Below are 15,740 nucleotides of genomic sequence, written 5' to 3' on the forward strand. Positions count from 1 at the left end.
GTGCCTCAGCAACAGCTCTACGATCTGTATGAAATAGTGGTCCTTTCTGAGGTCGAGGGCTTCGTTATGACCAGTTATTCTTTTGCATTGTCGTCGATTTTAAAAAATAGTGAGTAGATTTGATTCGATAAATAGCCTTGATTTGGTTATGTTGACCAAAAATTTATGATTATTTTTACACTGATAGAAGGATTTGTTTATAGTTAAAAATATTTGTTAATATTTAACAAATCATTTATTAGAGACCACTTTTTAGTCCTTAACAAATATTTCTTAGTATTTAAAAAGATTTATTAATATTTAATAAATAAATATCTGATTTATTAAATACAAACAAATCATTTTAAATACTAAGAAATATTTGTTTGATACTAAAAAATGGTCTCTAATAAATGATTTGTTAACTATTAACAAATATTTTTTTAATTCAAATAAATCCTTCTATCAGTGTAGCAACAATTGAAGACGATTTGAACAGAGCCTTTAAACAGGTGGTTTCAAGATCCAAGAACTACTTGTTTTTCACAATCGAAGCACTGAAAAAACTTCCCAGAGAGCTATTCCTTTGCGATCCACCAAAACATGTCGAAGGTACTCTTTCTGATCTTTCAGATTGTTACAATTTAAGCTGGTATCCTTTGGACTTTAATTGAGATTAATGGGACATTATGTTGATCAGGTGAAACGTACTTCAAGATAAACGCTCTCCGACGAGTGCTCGTTCACAAAAGTATGATAGACAAATCGACGAGTTGCTCCTCAACTTGCAATAATATTGATACCAGAAAGTACGAATACCATGATGATAAGAGTAAAACGGAATTGAGGCCTAATAATCCTTGTCGCGGACGTATCTCCGGGTGTCAAGATATCGGTGAATCCCAGATTTGCGAGCAAGTAAATTAGTAATTCATTATTTTTTATTATTAGAAATGCATTGTTGCATTATTTTACAGCCAGCAAACTCCGAAAGTTGGCACTCTTGGATACAATCTGACATTGGAACATTTGGTGATAAAGACAGCTGTAATGGTCGCACATATAAAGCACTCAATAACACATATATTGGTTTCTATAAATGTACGTCCTGCTTCTGTTTATGCTCTGAAGAGAACGCCGACTTAACAGCCATTCGGACTTTCAGTCTCAGACCGCAGATAGCAGACATAAAAAACAACATGTAAGTACCTAAAATCAGCCACCTAAATGAACTTGTTAACCCTTCGTAGGTCGCATAATGAGCGCGGCGCCGCCTTTTCGGCATTTTTTTTTTTTTCTCGAAATTGAGTTCATTGATAATTTTGAAAAAAATTAAGTGCATTCTTTTAACCTTTCTAAAAATTGTGACGTTATCAAAAAGCATAAAAATATTTACGAAGTAACTTAAAAAATCAATTTTCGGAACCGGGCGGCGCTATGCCGCCCGGTGCGAGTGAGCCTCCGGGAGATTTTCTAACTGCGCTGTTGCCAAATGTCGTTACCGCCACTATTTCAATCTGTTTTACCGCATGTGAGGTACAAAAATAAAGTAATGTTTGAGGTTAGTTTCACTGTTTACATTATAACTTGTGATTTGTTCAAAATACTGTAATAATTACACTCATATTAAATATTATTTATATAAAAATAGTAATAATAATACAATTGGTAAATAAATTATTTTATAATACATCATACTAAAATTAACAGATGTCTGGCTTTATATATTACTAATTATTTAAATAATGAAAAAACAAAAAAATTTCAGGTGAACGAATTAAAAAAAAAAAAAAAAAATAACAATGGATGCCAATTTTTCAAATTATTTTTTTTTGATGGAATTTAATTCTAATTATGATAGATAGATAGATAGATAGATAAAAAATTTATTTGGCTCTGGAACCTAAGCTCCCTCAAAGCCATCAATATTTAAATTACATTGGTTTACATAGGTTACAAGATTACTTAACTAATTAAAGGTTTGCAATTAGATTTAATTTCAAATGTTATAAAATCCAAATAGATTATTTAATACAAACAAATAACTTAATTTAAAGTCATAATAATTCTACAAGAAAAAATATTTAAATAAGATCCAAAATAAAGATTGCAATTGTTAATTGTCATGTTCAAAAAAGTGATTGAAGCAAGCATTTTTAAATTCAACCAAATTATCTACAGCCACAGTCTCAGCTGGCACTGCATTCCAGATACGTATGCCATGAATTAAGAATGAATTATCATACATGACACAATTAGCCTGCGGTATACGAAGATAGTCTTGTCGGACATCACCTCTACGCAGTGCTACAGGCAAAAAGTCTAGTTTTGAGCCGAATAGCTGCCGATAATTTAGTCGAATTTCCTTATAAAACAGACAAGCAATGAAATAATCTCTTCTCGCTGCAAGCTTTAGCCAACCTAACTTTTTAAAATATGGAGTAACATGTTCATATTTTGGTACTTTATAGATAAATCTAACACATGAATTCAATTTACGCTGCATCTTTAATAATAATTTGTTTGACATATTCGTATACGCCGCACAACAATAATCAAAGAGAGGAATTATTAAAGTAGATACTAGCTTAATACGTAAACTTTCACTAAATATTTCATTGTTTATTTTTAGTTGTGCTAGAATACTCATAGCGCGATTGCACACATTTGTTACTTGATTCTCCCATGAGAGAGTACTATCTATAGTCACCCCAAGGTATTTTACAGTGCTACTATAAGGAATAGCACACCCCTCTACAAAGATTGTGTCGGCTAGTCTTAATGATAATTAATTAATGATAATTAATTTAGCGGATATTTGATAATTTTAAGAATTTTTGTAGCAAATAAATTATGACAAAAATAATTATAAAAAATTGACATTCAGACGTTTTAAAAAATTAAAGATGCAATTTGTTAAAAATAATTTTTGAAAAAATTTGTTTGTTAAAAAAATTAAAAAATTTTTTAAGTGACAGCTAGATTTAATGTCATATTATAATTTTATAATCTGGTCTTAGATGTTAAATTTAATCACATGTGATAAAAATAAAAAAAAAATTTTGTTATTCAATTAAATTTATGATAAAATATAAAAGTAAAATTATATTTAATCATAAAACATTGAAAAAATACTTTATCTCACAAGGAAATAGTATTAGTTTACATTTGGCAACAGCGCGTACATTTTAACACGGCGGCGGAGCGCTCACCATGCGACCGACTTAGTTCGGAAAAGACACGCTACCTACGAAGGGTTAATTATGATCTTATTGGATGGTTCTCAGGGTTGTAACTGGTGTACGGTTTGAACTGCAGGACAACGTGGTCCACGTTCAAATCCAGCAAAGCAAGATGCTAGCAGCATCCTCGATTCAGGCGAACTCGACCAAATTGGTGGAACTTGAAAAATTTGTTTATATGAATAATGTAACTGGAGGCGCATTTGTTATTCAAAATGGCAGCCAGTCAATACCGTTGGTGGAAGGCACAGACTATTCATGGATACGCAGTGGCCAGCAAGATATCAACCTAGATAGCCTGTACATCCAAGAACCTGGTTGGTGTGTCACCGGACTGAGGTTGGCCAAGGATCCCAACAACGCTAAAGCAGTGCAACTGGAAGCATATATGACACCCTTCAATTTTTCCAATGGCTTGCTTGTTCCTACTGATGCCAAGCCTTCTAAATAGATAACCTATAAGGACATACCTTATCACGTACCGGGAAGGTAAGATGGCAATTTACTGAAAGTTTGTGTTTCAAATTAAACGATTGTCTCGTTCACAGAAAAAAGATCGACGTCGAGGATAGAGACGTTCCTACTAAGCACGAGAATTCGGAATATAGTAACGACTTCGAGGGTACGAGCTTCGCGCCTACTGAAAAGTGGCACGGCATGGGACAAAAAACTATTTCGTTTTTTGACAAGCGATTGGTCGCTTCAGACCCTCCAGTTCCATTAGACCGTGTCACCCTCGACCTTGGCAGCAGTGAAAAGTCTGGCGGGATGCTTGGATTTAAAATTAGTGCCCTTAATCGTGTCCTGTATTTGAACAAGACAATGGTACAGAAAAATATGATTGGAGATAATTCCATAAAAGCGGCTATTTGATAAATGAAATTTTTGTCAAATTATGAATATTTTCATACAGCAATTACGAAAAGTATGAAAAATAAACCATTTTATTAAAAACATTTGTGAATTTACAGATAATTAAATAAATTTTTTATTTAAATAAGGTTTTCTATTGAGTGATTAAATGAAAAATCAACGCATATTCTTAGGAGGTTAGAAACTGAAACTTTTCTCATAATGCCGATCGTTTATTCATTGAAAATACCTGTAATAAAAAATTTTCTGATCATAGAGAAATCGAAGATGCAGCTGTAATAAAAAATTAGGGAAACGGTTGACCCTGAAGGCTATCCCTGCAACTTCCCGCTAATTCCATACCTAGGCGCTTAAATTAAAATTAAAATTAAATTAAAATTGCACTTATGACGTTTTTCAGTCCTTCGAGCTCAAAAATACAATAACTGTAAGTTTATGAAATGGCAATCCTGGCAGGATTGCCATTTCATAAACTCCGCCGTCCATCTTACGGCAATAAATAAACATCATATTTGTGAAATAACTATTTATATACTAAATACGCATTTTGTATCTTCTGGATTTTCTGAAAGTACAGTTTCTGCCGAACAGAAACGTACTACAGATGTAGATTTACAAGCATGTTTACAAATATAAATAATGCTGTGAAGCGGGAAAGAATAGGAGTTACGGTAATTATTACATGAAGCGTTCCACATTCACGTAACAGGATATTGGTAGAAAAGGATTGAGAAAGGAATGTGAAGAGGATCATCTTAATGTGAGTTTATAGAATATGCGAGAAAAAATTATTAGATAGCTCGGACTGGGATTCGAACCCAGAACCTTCCGAAAACATGTCGGCTACTCTACCATTTGAGCTATCCGGTCTATGCTAAATTTCCTTTCGCTTATTCTATATACATTAAGCCACACCGTCCATCTTACGGCAAGCATTTTTTACAAATATAAATAATGATGTGAAGCGGGAAAGAATAGGAGCTCATATATGAGCTCAGATAGCTTTTCTATGCTTTTGAGCTCGTCGAGCTCAAAAGTCTAATAGAAATTTCATAGAACACTATTTTTTGAAATTTCAAACCGCAATTACTGATAATTGCCTTAATTTTTTTTTTTTTTTTTTTTTTTACCAATAAAGAGATGTAAGAAATTTTTTCAAAACATCTAAAACATTTTTGATCTAAATCTTTCTGAATTGGCCGAAAGATAATTTTTGATTTTCTGGTTCACTGCTAACAGCAGTCACTTATCAATTGCAAATTTAGATAATTTATAATTCGCAATTATTTGTCGATACTGGAACGATAATTAATACGATAACGCCTGATTATCAAAAGCTAATATTAATTCCGAACAAATAAAGTTACTAACTTAAACAGTTATTAAACAGTTTGCATTTCAAAACTGATCAGTCTGCACAAAAAAGCTATTAAACCATGAAGATACAAATTTACAGTTTCTGAATTCTCATCTTGGCTAACAATATCCTTGATAAGAAGAATAATAAATTTCTTGAGTCAAGAGAAAAAATTCTTGGTTTGACAAAAATTTCTTAGCTCAAAAATTTTTTCTATTGTCCTCAGAAAGTTATTGTTTTCCTTATAGTAGTCTGTTCAAAGATTATTGTTTTGAATCAAGCCGACCTCTCTATAAGTGCAGTGTAAATAATGGTTGTTAAAATAAATGGATATGACATAAGGTAAAAGCCTGGATTATTGACACTATAAGAGTGATCATGAATATTTGAATTTTTTTATCGTGTTTCAAATCAATATTGTCGATTTTTTCTTTATAGGACATCTTAATTATTGTTTTTACATAATTTAATTAATTAACTTTAACAGGCGAGACCATCTTTTTCTCGCTTTGCTCTCACGGAGTTCAACGGAACTATCTCTGTCGCACTCCCAACAGCAGAGCAATTGCAGTTTCGATTGGTTTCACGAAACGAATGAAATTTTTGAAAAAAACGCTTTGTGGTGAAATAGTTTATTAAATTATCTATTATCTCTAAAAACGTTTTTTCAAAATTTCCATTCGTTTCGCTAAGCCGATTGAAACTGCAATCACTGGTCTCGGCTGTTAATAGCAATAAATTTGATAATTGTTATATCAACTTAAAACTAACAAGTCGAATGTATGTATTATTGACAGCGCAAAAAATTCAAAGAACCGATTATTGACATACCATTGACCCTATTATTGACAGCTCTTTTATTACAGTTCAATTTATATGACCAATAATCATTTTTACTAACTAATGCAAAACTATCAATAATTTTCATAATTTGAAAATTCGTTTAAGACCTAGCTTTTCTATATTTTTCACCAGGTTTTTTTTGCAATTTTTACTAGTATCAAATACTTTGATTCTTATAAAATCACATGACAGTATGTTAACATTAATACATTGATGTGTATGTTTACGGGGTTAGGTTACCTTACATTACGGCCTATGTCGTTTGTTGACGCAAGTTAATTTTTGTGTCCCCATCATTGACATCCGCTATTTTAAAATTAATTTCAATTCGATAACGTATAAATAAATGATTATATGGTTATTTGAACTATAAATAATCTAAAATAATTTTAAACGATGCAATTACATAAAAAAAGTATTCAGAAATCTGGATTTGAAAATAAGATTTTTCTTAAAAATATTGTTTAAAAAATACAAACGTATAAGCAGTTTTGTTCTACTTAAAAAAATGAAATTTTTTTGCGGAAAATAGTTTATACCTTGGAATTAAATATTACTATTTTATAATTTTAAAAATATGTAAAATTGTTATGAAATATCAACAATTGTGATTATTAACAGATTTCAATAATGAAATAATAAAATTAAATAGGGTGTCAATAGTGGGGGTCCTGTCAATAACAAGTGCTTTTATCTTACATCACTTGTAATATGATATGACTAATTATTGTACATGAAATGTATGCTCTCTAATAGGTGATTCCTGGTGAATTATAGGCAACTTATAACCGTTCATTTAATAGTGAATTTACCCTAACCAAGTACAAATTATAAAATAGTGATAAAATAACTATCGAACGTAAAAGCAAATGTTTTATATTTGAAGCAACATTACGTTTTCTCTAAACCAAACACGTGAATATTAACAAATACTTTAATAGAGAGAAATTCTCTAATAACGCAGAGATTATGTATAATTAGTACTTACGTCATTCACGTATAATAGATATAATACCGATAATAATAAAAAATATTATATAATGTAATTGGACAAATTAAAAATACACTCGAGACTTTTATCTATGGAGCCTTCGTATCGAGGTTATAATTTATAATTAAATTAATAATAAAAATATAAGACTAAGTAGAAAAAAAAAGAAAATTTTTAATATGGAATAAATTTAATAAACGAATAAAAGATTGAGAGCGTCGCGTAATACCGTAAAGTTATTGCTTAGGTGGAGAGTAGACGTAGTTACAAGGTGGTGATAGTGGAACAATGTGCTGGTGTATAGTAGGAAGCGTAGGAAGCAATATCGAGGCGGTCACGTAGACTGACCTCAGCACTGAGCAATAACGACGCTCGTTCTCAAACCGTCTAACCCCTCAGTTGCTGACGCCTTTACATTTCTAACGTCCAAGTACGATTCAGAAGGAAATCCATTGTACATTCAGCGTCAATATCTATACTTCTATTTCAATTTCATTTCAAAGGACATCAATAAAATGTCCATCATACATTTTATTTTTTTATGGCAATAAATATTATTGAAGAAAATCTATTTATTATTATTTACTTACCATACATCTTTCCTTCATCGGAGAGGATAATTTTACGTCGACCGCAAGGCGGATATATTGTAAGAGCTTCCTGGAAGCTCTGTTCGATATCCGGCGACCATACGCCTTCTGCATCTGCCGCCGATAAATCCTTTTCGTCCTGAAAATCATTTTAAATGTATTTATTATTATCGATCTATTTACCTTTCACACGAAAAAAAATATTTGGTAAAATTTACGGAAAAGTTTAGAAAATTCTATCTGTAAATCAATTTATATAAAATTTACAGAAAATATATTATTTTTACGTGGTGAATTCTGTGATTTTAGATCCTGTAAATTTTTCATCTTGAGTCTGTAATTATAACAGAAATTTTTCTGTAATTAAGACTGCAAATTTATGGTATTAATTGAAAAGTGCTACTCGGATCAGCGTCAATGCAGATTAACTTATATCAACTTTTTGAATTTCTTTCAAGAAATCTAATTTTTCTAATTTTTTACAGTGTACTCTTAGACAAATTATTTTTTTATAATCAGCAAAAAAAATATTTATTCACATATAATGAAAATTTGAAATTTACTACTAACGGATCATTATTTACATTTTTTATTAATAATCAAACTTAATTTTAATTCAAGAAGTTACTCTGCAACGATAACATAATAATCTTGTAGACTTGACAGAATTTAATTGTAAATTTTACAGTCATTTTTTCCGTATGCAGTCAGCTTCCACATCTGGCTATATATGGCCTGTTCTTTACCTATGGCTGTATATGTGAATATAAGAGCAAATCTGGAAATTACGGCGTAAATTAAACTCTGAATTAATGTCAAATATGCTAGTTAGGAGAGTAAAAAAATGATTTTTACTTAAGAACTTGATAAACTTAACTCTTTCTGTTGACTGAAAACTCTATTGTCTTGTAAAGTAAAAAAAATCTTGAATTAAGAAAATAGTTGATCAATTTGAAAAAAGAAAATCTGATTTACCCAAAGTAAGATTTGAACTCAGTTCTTTCTAACCTCGAGTCGAGTTTTGTATCTACAAAAAATTGAACGTACGGAAACTTGTAAGTAGGTGAAAAGTTTATTTTTCCGTGTCGGAGAATGGAGACCTGCAGCCTGAGTCGATGTTTTTAGAAATTTGAGAATAGAGACGCGGCAAGTAGTTCCATCTAGTTATCATTGCATAGCTAGAATAAGAAATTCGAATGATTTCTTTTCCAAAATAAAATCGAATCAATTACCTTGTAGAGAATTGAATAAATAAAACGATATCGATGTCTGTGATAATGGTGCGTAAACTAGGAATAGTGTAAAAACCCTAGGACGCATCAATCTTTTTATACACTTGCTGTACTCTAACAATTGACCTGTCTGTACCATCATAATGGTAAACATTGGTGTGTAATCAATTGATTAACAGCAATGAAAAAGCCCTGGATTCACTCGAATTTTATCAACCCTATTGACCAAAATCTTAGTGTTTGTTCTCTCACGTCTTAAAGAACAATAAACTCTAAATAAAGTACTGTAGAAACTTAAGATTTTGATAATGAGACTGACTTAATGTAATGTGTACTGTGATAAATTTAAACTTAACCATAAATTTAAAGTCTAAACATACATTATAAGCCTACTGTTACATCGCTATTTTATACTAGATTTAAATTAACACAGTTGTACATAGCTGTCACTCTGTAATATAAAGCGACCCTGTTACTGGCGCAAGCTGTTGAGTCTTTGTACAAAAAATAAAGAAATAAATCAAATTTACTATCTTCTTAATAGTATATTGTGCAACTAGTACGGTAAGTTATCAATTTCCGCATGAATTGAAAATACTATTTTTTCTTATTATCAGTACGGAGAAAATTCTGATACAAAGTTGCAGTCTAGGGCAGTCAAAAAAATTAAAAGTTCAAAAATACAAAGCGAAAAAATTTAAAACGATGAGACTAATTTAATTTAGAAAAACGAACAAGGTTTTAACAAAAAATAATTAATAAAACTTATACAAAGGGTATATTCTTTAGTAATTACATAAATAGCTTTGATTATTAAAGTGTAGTTAGTGAAGGTTTAAAAATAATAGTTTCAGTTGAAAGGGTTCGTAAGCATCACTTAAAGAGGTTTTTCGAAATGAAGGTGTCAGGGCCTGAAAAAATCTCGATTGCAGAGATTTCTCACTTATTCGGTTTCGACTTATCCAGGTTTCATTGTAATTCTATTGACATTGAAATATATTGAAAGATTTATATAAACTGTTGATGAAGTATTTATTCAAATCTTCTTACGAAATAAATTTTAGCAGTTTTGATCATAAATTTTCGTGCAAAAAGTAAACTTGTCACCTCCAAATAGCAATTTAATTTAAGCAAGTAATGTTATAATTTTGAGATGAGCAAATAGTTACTTACCAACCGTAACAACGAGCTCTAAGATACGGTCTATTCCGCATGAGTAATAAGAAAAAATTTTTCCTGCTATTTTGGATGAAGAAACTACTTCTTAAACTAAAAACATAGGGTTCTTAGAAGAAAACGGAGTTAATATTAGTTTGCGAGAATTTTTAGATGAAGAGTTTGATGGTATCGATCAAAGTTAATATCAACTAGGAATTTTAATAGTGAATTTCGACCTATCCAAATTCGATAAGATACAATCTCGTATTACATCCAATGGATATGAAATTTTTTTCACTACAGATGTCATAGAGTATAATATGGAATGTTATCCAGTGTAGTCTTGTTCTTTTCGTGTACCAGTATATGAATTCTTATAATATAGAAACGAATTTTTATGGTATTATAAAATAGAATTTGTATGTAACTAATGAATTTTAAAATGTAAAATAATAGAACTTGATATTGAAAAATGGGTCCTGGATTACGATATTTATCTCGTAATTTTTAGTATAATTTTTTTTGCCATGTAGTAATCGACCAAAGATCATATTTCTTTAATTCAAGATAACGATATTCAAAATAAGACAACCGACTGTCTTCAAAATAGCTTTTTGGATCTACATTATTCCTCTTGAATCAAATTAATTTGAATGGCAATAAAAAAAAAAAAAAAGATTATGAATAAAAATTCATTTTTTCACAAATTTGTAAATTTGAAAAAATCTTGAGTGACCTTAAAAGATTTATCAAAACAATTTCCAAAGAAGGTTCGTAAAACATGGCAAATTAACATATTTTGATAAGAGACAAAATATTAAAATTTTTTAATAAAGTGATATTAAGAATTTGTAAAATATTTAGTGAAACTCAAGACCTTATTCATTGGTAAGTTAAAGAGTCTCAAAGTAGTATGAGTATCTCTCGGGTCCTTTATAAAATACCATGAGGATTTAACGTAACTTAAAGAGTAGACGAACAAGGTGAAGAAGGTATCCTTTTGTCTTGATTTTAAAAACACTGGTACGCTTAAGGTGTGTTCGATGAAAATAGTATCAGGAGCAGAAGCACCACCGTACCCAAGAGAGTCGGGTGGTGTTTCTGCTACAGCTAGCTGCTGGTGGTGCTTCTGAGATGAACAAAGGAACATTCTTGGCACGCCACCCGCTACGATGCTAAGGAGGCAACAGAACAAGCTATAGTTTAAAAGCACACCAATAGAAAAGAGACTCAAGAGCGAGTTTTTATCCACCATATGCCAATCTCTCAGATCTACAATTCAAGATCCTTTTTCACCCTATCAACTTATTTCTTTTTGCTCTTCCTTTCGTTCCGATCTGTTCCATTTCTTCATATCATCCAGTGGACTATCAGTTGATTATTAATCTTGGCATCGCATTAAATGAATAAAAATAAAAATGACAACTTACATCGCTGATATCGCCAACATCGAGGTTCTTCGTATCCGAGCCGGAGCCGTTGGCATCGGGCGGCGGCCCGGAACTCGCAGGTGTCCACGGCGAAGAAATGGTGTCGGCTGCAGCCACCGCACTGCCTGTAATTAACAAAAATGAACAAACAAATTTAATTAAATAGAATTTAATTATAATGAATAAATTACAAAGGGACATTTAATAAAATATTAAAGCTAACCGTGGTTAAAGTACACAATAAAAGAATTGATAGAGAAAAAAAAGTAATGATGTGAAATGAAATAAATGAAATGAGTTAGACCGAGAGAATAGTGTTTTAAGCTCAACAAGTGGTTGCTGATATTACGTATCAGTAGAGTAACACGAGGTGGGGGCTGACTGTTTGCTGTTGCCCCGCCTTAGGGTGGAGTGAACGTCGAGCCTCCATCCGAAGAATCTTCCCACCATCGACAGCTACCACTGACGGTGCTCGACACTGCAACCCCTCGAGATGCATCTCGTTGAATTAACACCATCCGCCAGATCTAGTGCCTTTCCTTCACCCACCGCTCGTCCTCGTGCCCTACGACATCCTCGTAAACATATGCTGTGTGTCATCCAAACTATATCCACCCTCTACTGATACTTTGTTACGGTACAAGCCCTTCAAGTTTACGCACCATTATCACAGACATCGATATCGTTTTATTTATTCAATTCTCTACGAGGTAATTGATTCGAGTTTATTTCAGAAAAGAAATGATTCGAATTCCTTATTTTGGCTATGCAATGATATCTAGATGGAACTACTTGCCGCGTCTCTGTTCCCACATTTCTAAAAACATTGACTCAGGCTGCAGATTTCCATTCTCCGACACGGAAAAATAAACTTTTCATCTACTTACAAGTTTCCGTGCGTTGGATTTTTGGTAGATACAAAACTCGACTCGAGGTTAGAAAGAACTGAGTTCAAATCTTACTTTGGGTAGATCTGATTTTCTTTTTTCAAATTGATCAACTATTTTATTAATTCAAGATTTTTTTTTACTTTACAAGACAATAGAGTTTTCAGTCAACAAAAAGAGTAAAGTTTATCGAGTTCTTAAATAAAAATTATTTTTTTAGTCTCCTAACTAGCATATTTGACATTAATTCAGAGTTTAATTTACGCCGTAATTTCCAGATTTGCACTTATATTCTCATATATGGCCATAAGTAAAGAACAGGCCATATATTCTCATATATGGCCATAAGTAAAGAACAGGCCATATATTCTCATATATGGCCAGATGTGGAAGCTGACTGCACACGGAAAAAAATGACTGTAAAATTTACAATTAAATTCTGTAAAGTCTACAAGATTTTTATGTTATCGTTGCAGAGTAACTTCTTAAATAAAAATTAAGTTTGATTATTAATAAAAAATGTAAATAATGATCCGTTAGTAGTAAATTTCAAATTTTCATTATATGTGAATGAATCATTTTTTTACTGATTATAAAAAAAAATTTTTCTAAAAGTATACTGTAAAAAATTAGAAAAATTAGAATTTTTGAAAAAATTTAAAAAGTTGATATAAATTAATCTGCAATGATGCTGACCCGAGTAGCGCTTTTCAATTAATTATGATAAATTTCCAGTCTTAATTACAGAAAAAGTTTTGTTATAATTACAGACTCAATATGTTGTTGAATAAGTTGTTGCATAGTTCATAGTAGAATGCTTATATAGTCATTATGCGGCCCGTGCAAGTGACCCTACAACTCGTACTAAAAATATTACCTCTTGTCACATAACGACTACCGTAATATTCTAACCATAAAACATACTAATTTGTAATGAACCCGATTATATTAAACAAAATCAACTCAGTTGAAAAAGTCATTAGAGCTTTATCGTCGTTACACCCTACATCCAAATCACTGATCGATCGCCGTCGATACCAAAAAGTAAAGAAGTGATCAAGGATGTCAACATTATACGTCACATTAACGACACACGGAAAAAAAAAGTGATATAAATTTTACGTCAGGCGATGCTATATTCGGTTCACTAGTATAGAAAGTGATGTATCATAGTATAGTAAAGTATAGGTTATAATACATTAGATACAAAATTAGCGTCTACAGTGATACAAATTTTGCATCACCTTTTTTTCCGTGCAGACGGAAGCTGTAGTCATTCCAGATAATTTATGTTACAATTGTTGATGCATTGGCATATTAGTTAATATTCTGTAATAATTGTCATCAGAACATACGATGAATTCGAACTTTTTTTCTGTGTGATGATTTATTCAAAATCCTTCATTATAGAAGAATGCAGAGGACATTTGACAAACAGCATCACGGAACATAAATGCGGATATAGACATGCCATTGATAAAGGATAACTTTGATAAAATAGAATAAATAAAATAAATTGAAATTTTGTTTCCAGCAACCGTTTTAACTATCTCTGTATGCACTTGAACATTTGATTGTTTACAAAAAGCATCATCCAACGATTGTCGACGTATTGATAAAATTTAAACTAAAATAAACCAAATGAAATGAATGCTGTTGACATATGTCACACGCTACGAGAAATATATAATAACATTCATCTCTTTCTCATTGGCTTGGCCTTCCATTGACAATTCTCGAGCTATCTCTCTGTTATTGACATGTGTGACAATGCTTAATTGAATACAATATATATTTCTCCTACAATAATAATAAATCAGTGTACTACAGCGTTTTGAATTCAAGTTGAAGTTTTAATTTATATTTTATTCAAAAATTAATTGAAGAGTTTTCACGTGAGAAAATTATTTAGAACAAGTCATGCGTCAAAGTAATACAATTATTATCTATAAATAATAGCAAATGTACTGTGTGAGGATCATAATAGCAGTTAATCCTGCACGTGGACTGAGGAGAGAATAATTAGACAATCGTGATGTTGCAACATAAGGGGAGGGTTTGTCATATTTACTGCAATAGCAATAGAATATATGGCATATGTCACCATAAGCCGCAAGCAAGTAAACAGTAGCAGACAATAAAAAAAATTGATTCGAACCAAGACAATAATTGAGTAATTTATCCGGTACACTTGAATATATTTGTCTTATTTTACTCAATAAAATATTCATAAATACTTTATTTAATTTGACGCTAAACGGAATTTAATTTACTCAACAGATTAATTTGTCAGTTGACATTTATATTTTAGTAAAAGTCATTGCTCTGATGGTTTAGCTTCTCAGTTTTGTACTTAAATATTTCACTTTTACTAAATGTAACTTATAATAGCATACAGTTAGTAGTTGTTCTGACAAAACTATTAACAGAGAGCATATTTTAAAAGAGAGGAAAAAAATTGCTGGTTAAAAGCTAAATCGACATCTTCAAATTTTCCAAATCATGAATGAAGAATATCCGCAAAATCTTTAATCGTCTTCGAAATTTACTTTAATGGTGCTAAGAATTTATTTTTTTCCCCATTAACTTACATTTTTGGTTCAAAAGCTATAATTTCTTTATTAAAAATAGAAACAGAAATCTTCTAAATAAAGAAAGAAACGCAATTTTGATTTCAACATCCCGTGTAAAAAAAAATCGTCTTAAAATTGTCGTTCGTTTAAGATCTTAAACGTGACACACACTAAAACTATTTTAAAACTCTTTTAAGACGCCAAAAAAAAAAAATTCCGAGAGCAGATTTTTGAAAATTTGGTTCTCGAATTTGTTGTGAAAATTAATTTTTAGACATTTTTTAGACGATTTCACAACTTTCTAACCGCAATATTTTTGAGTAAAATGTTTTTAAATTGAATTTAAAATTGTTAAAAAATTATTATTTGACAATTTTAAGACTTTTTTAAGACGTTCCGTTTTAATGTTCCGGGGCTCTGTCGCTGTTAGCCCATCTTAAAATAGTTAAAATTTTTTTTAAGATTTTTTTAAGACTAATTTAAGATAATTTTAAGACAATTTAAAGACGCTACATAATAATTTTCCGGAACTGTCACTGTGATGTCATCTGAAAATAGCCTAAAGATTTTTCAAAGAAAATTTAA

At 31.0% G+C, this 15,740-nt stretch overlaps 1 protein-coding gene across 9 annotated transcripts in view; it reads right to left on the reverse strand.

Moving 5' to 3' along the window:
• LOC123272099 (protein scalloped) overlaps positions 1–15,740 on the reverse strand; it is a 159,523-nt gene that overhangs the window by 38,005 nt on the left and 105,778 nt on the right. For all 9 annotated transcript variants that reach the window (XM_044738739.1, XM_044738747.1, XM_044738743.1 and 6 more), the window contains 2 exons: positions 11,696–11,820; positions 7,876–8,014 (listed from right to left, as the gene is read on the reverse strand). In XM_044738739.1, coding sequence (XP_044594674.1) covers positions 7,876–8,014; positions 11,696–11,820 — 264 coding nt within the window. The remainder of the gene's footprint in view (positions 1–7,875; positions 8,015–11,695; positions 11,821–15,740) is intronic.

The sequence above is a fragment of the Cotesia glomerata genome, linkage group LG9, assembly GCF_020080835.1.
Source record: "Cotesia glomerata isolate CgM1 linkage group LG9, MPM_Cglom_v2.3, whole genome shotgun sequence".
Lineage (NCBI taxonomy): Eukaryota > Metazoa > Arthropoda > Insecta > Hymenoptera > Braconidae > Cotesia > Cotesia glomerata.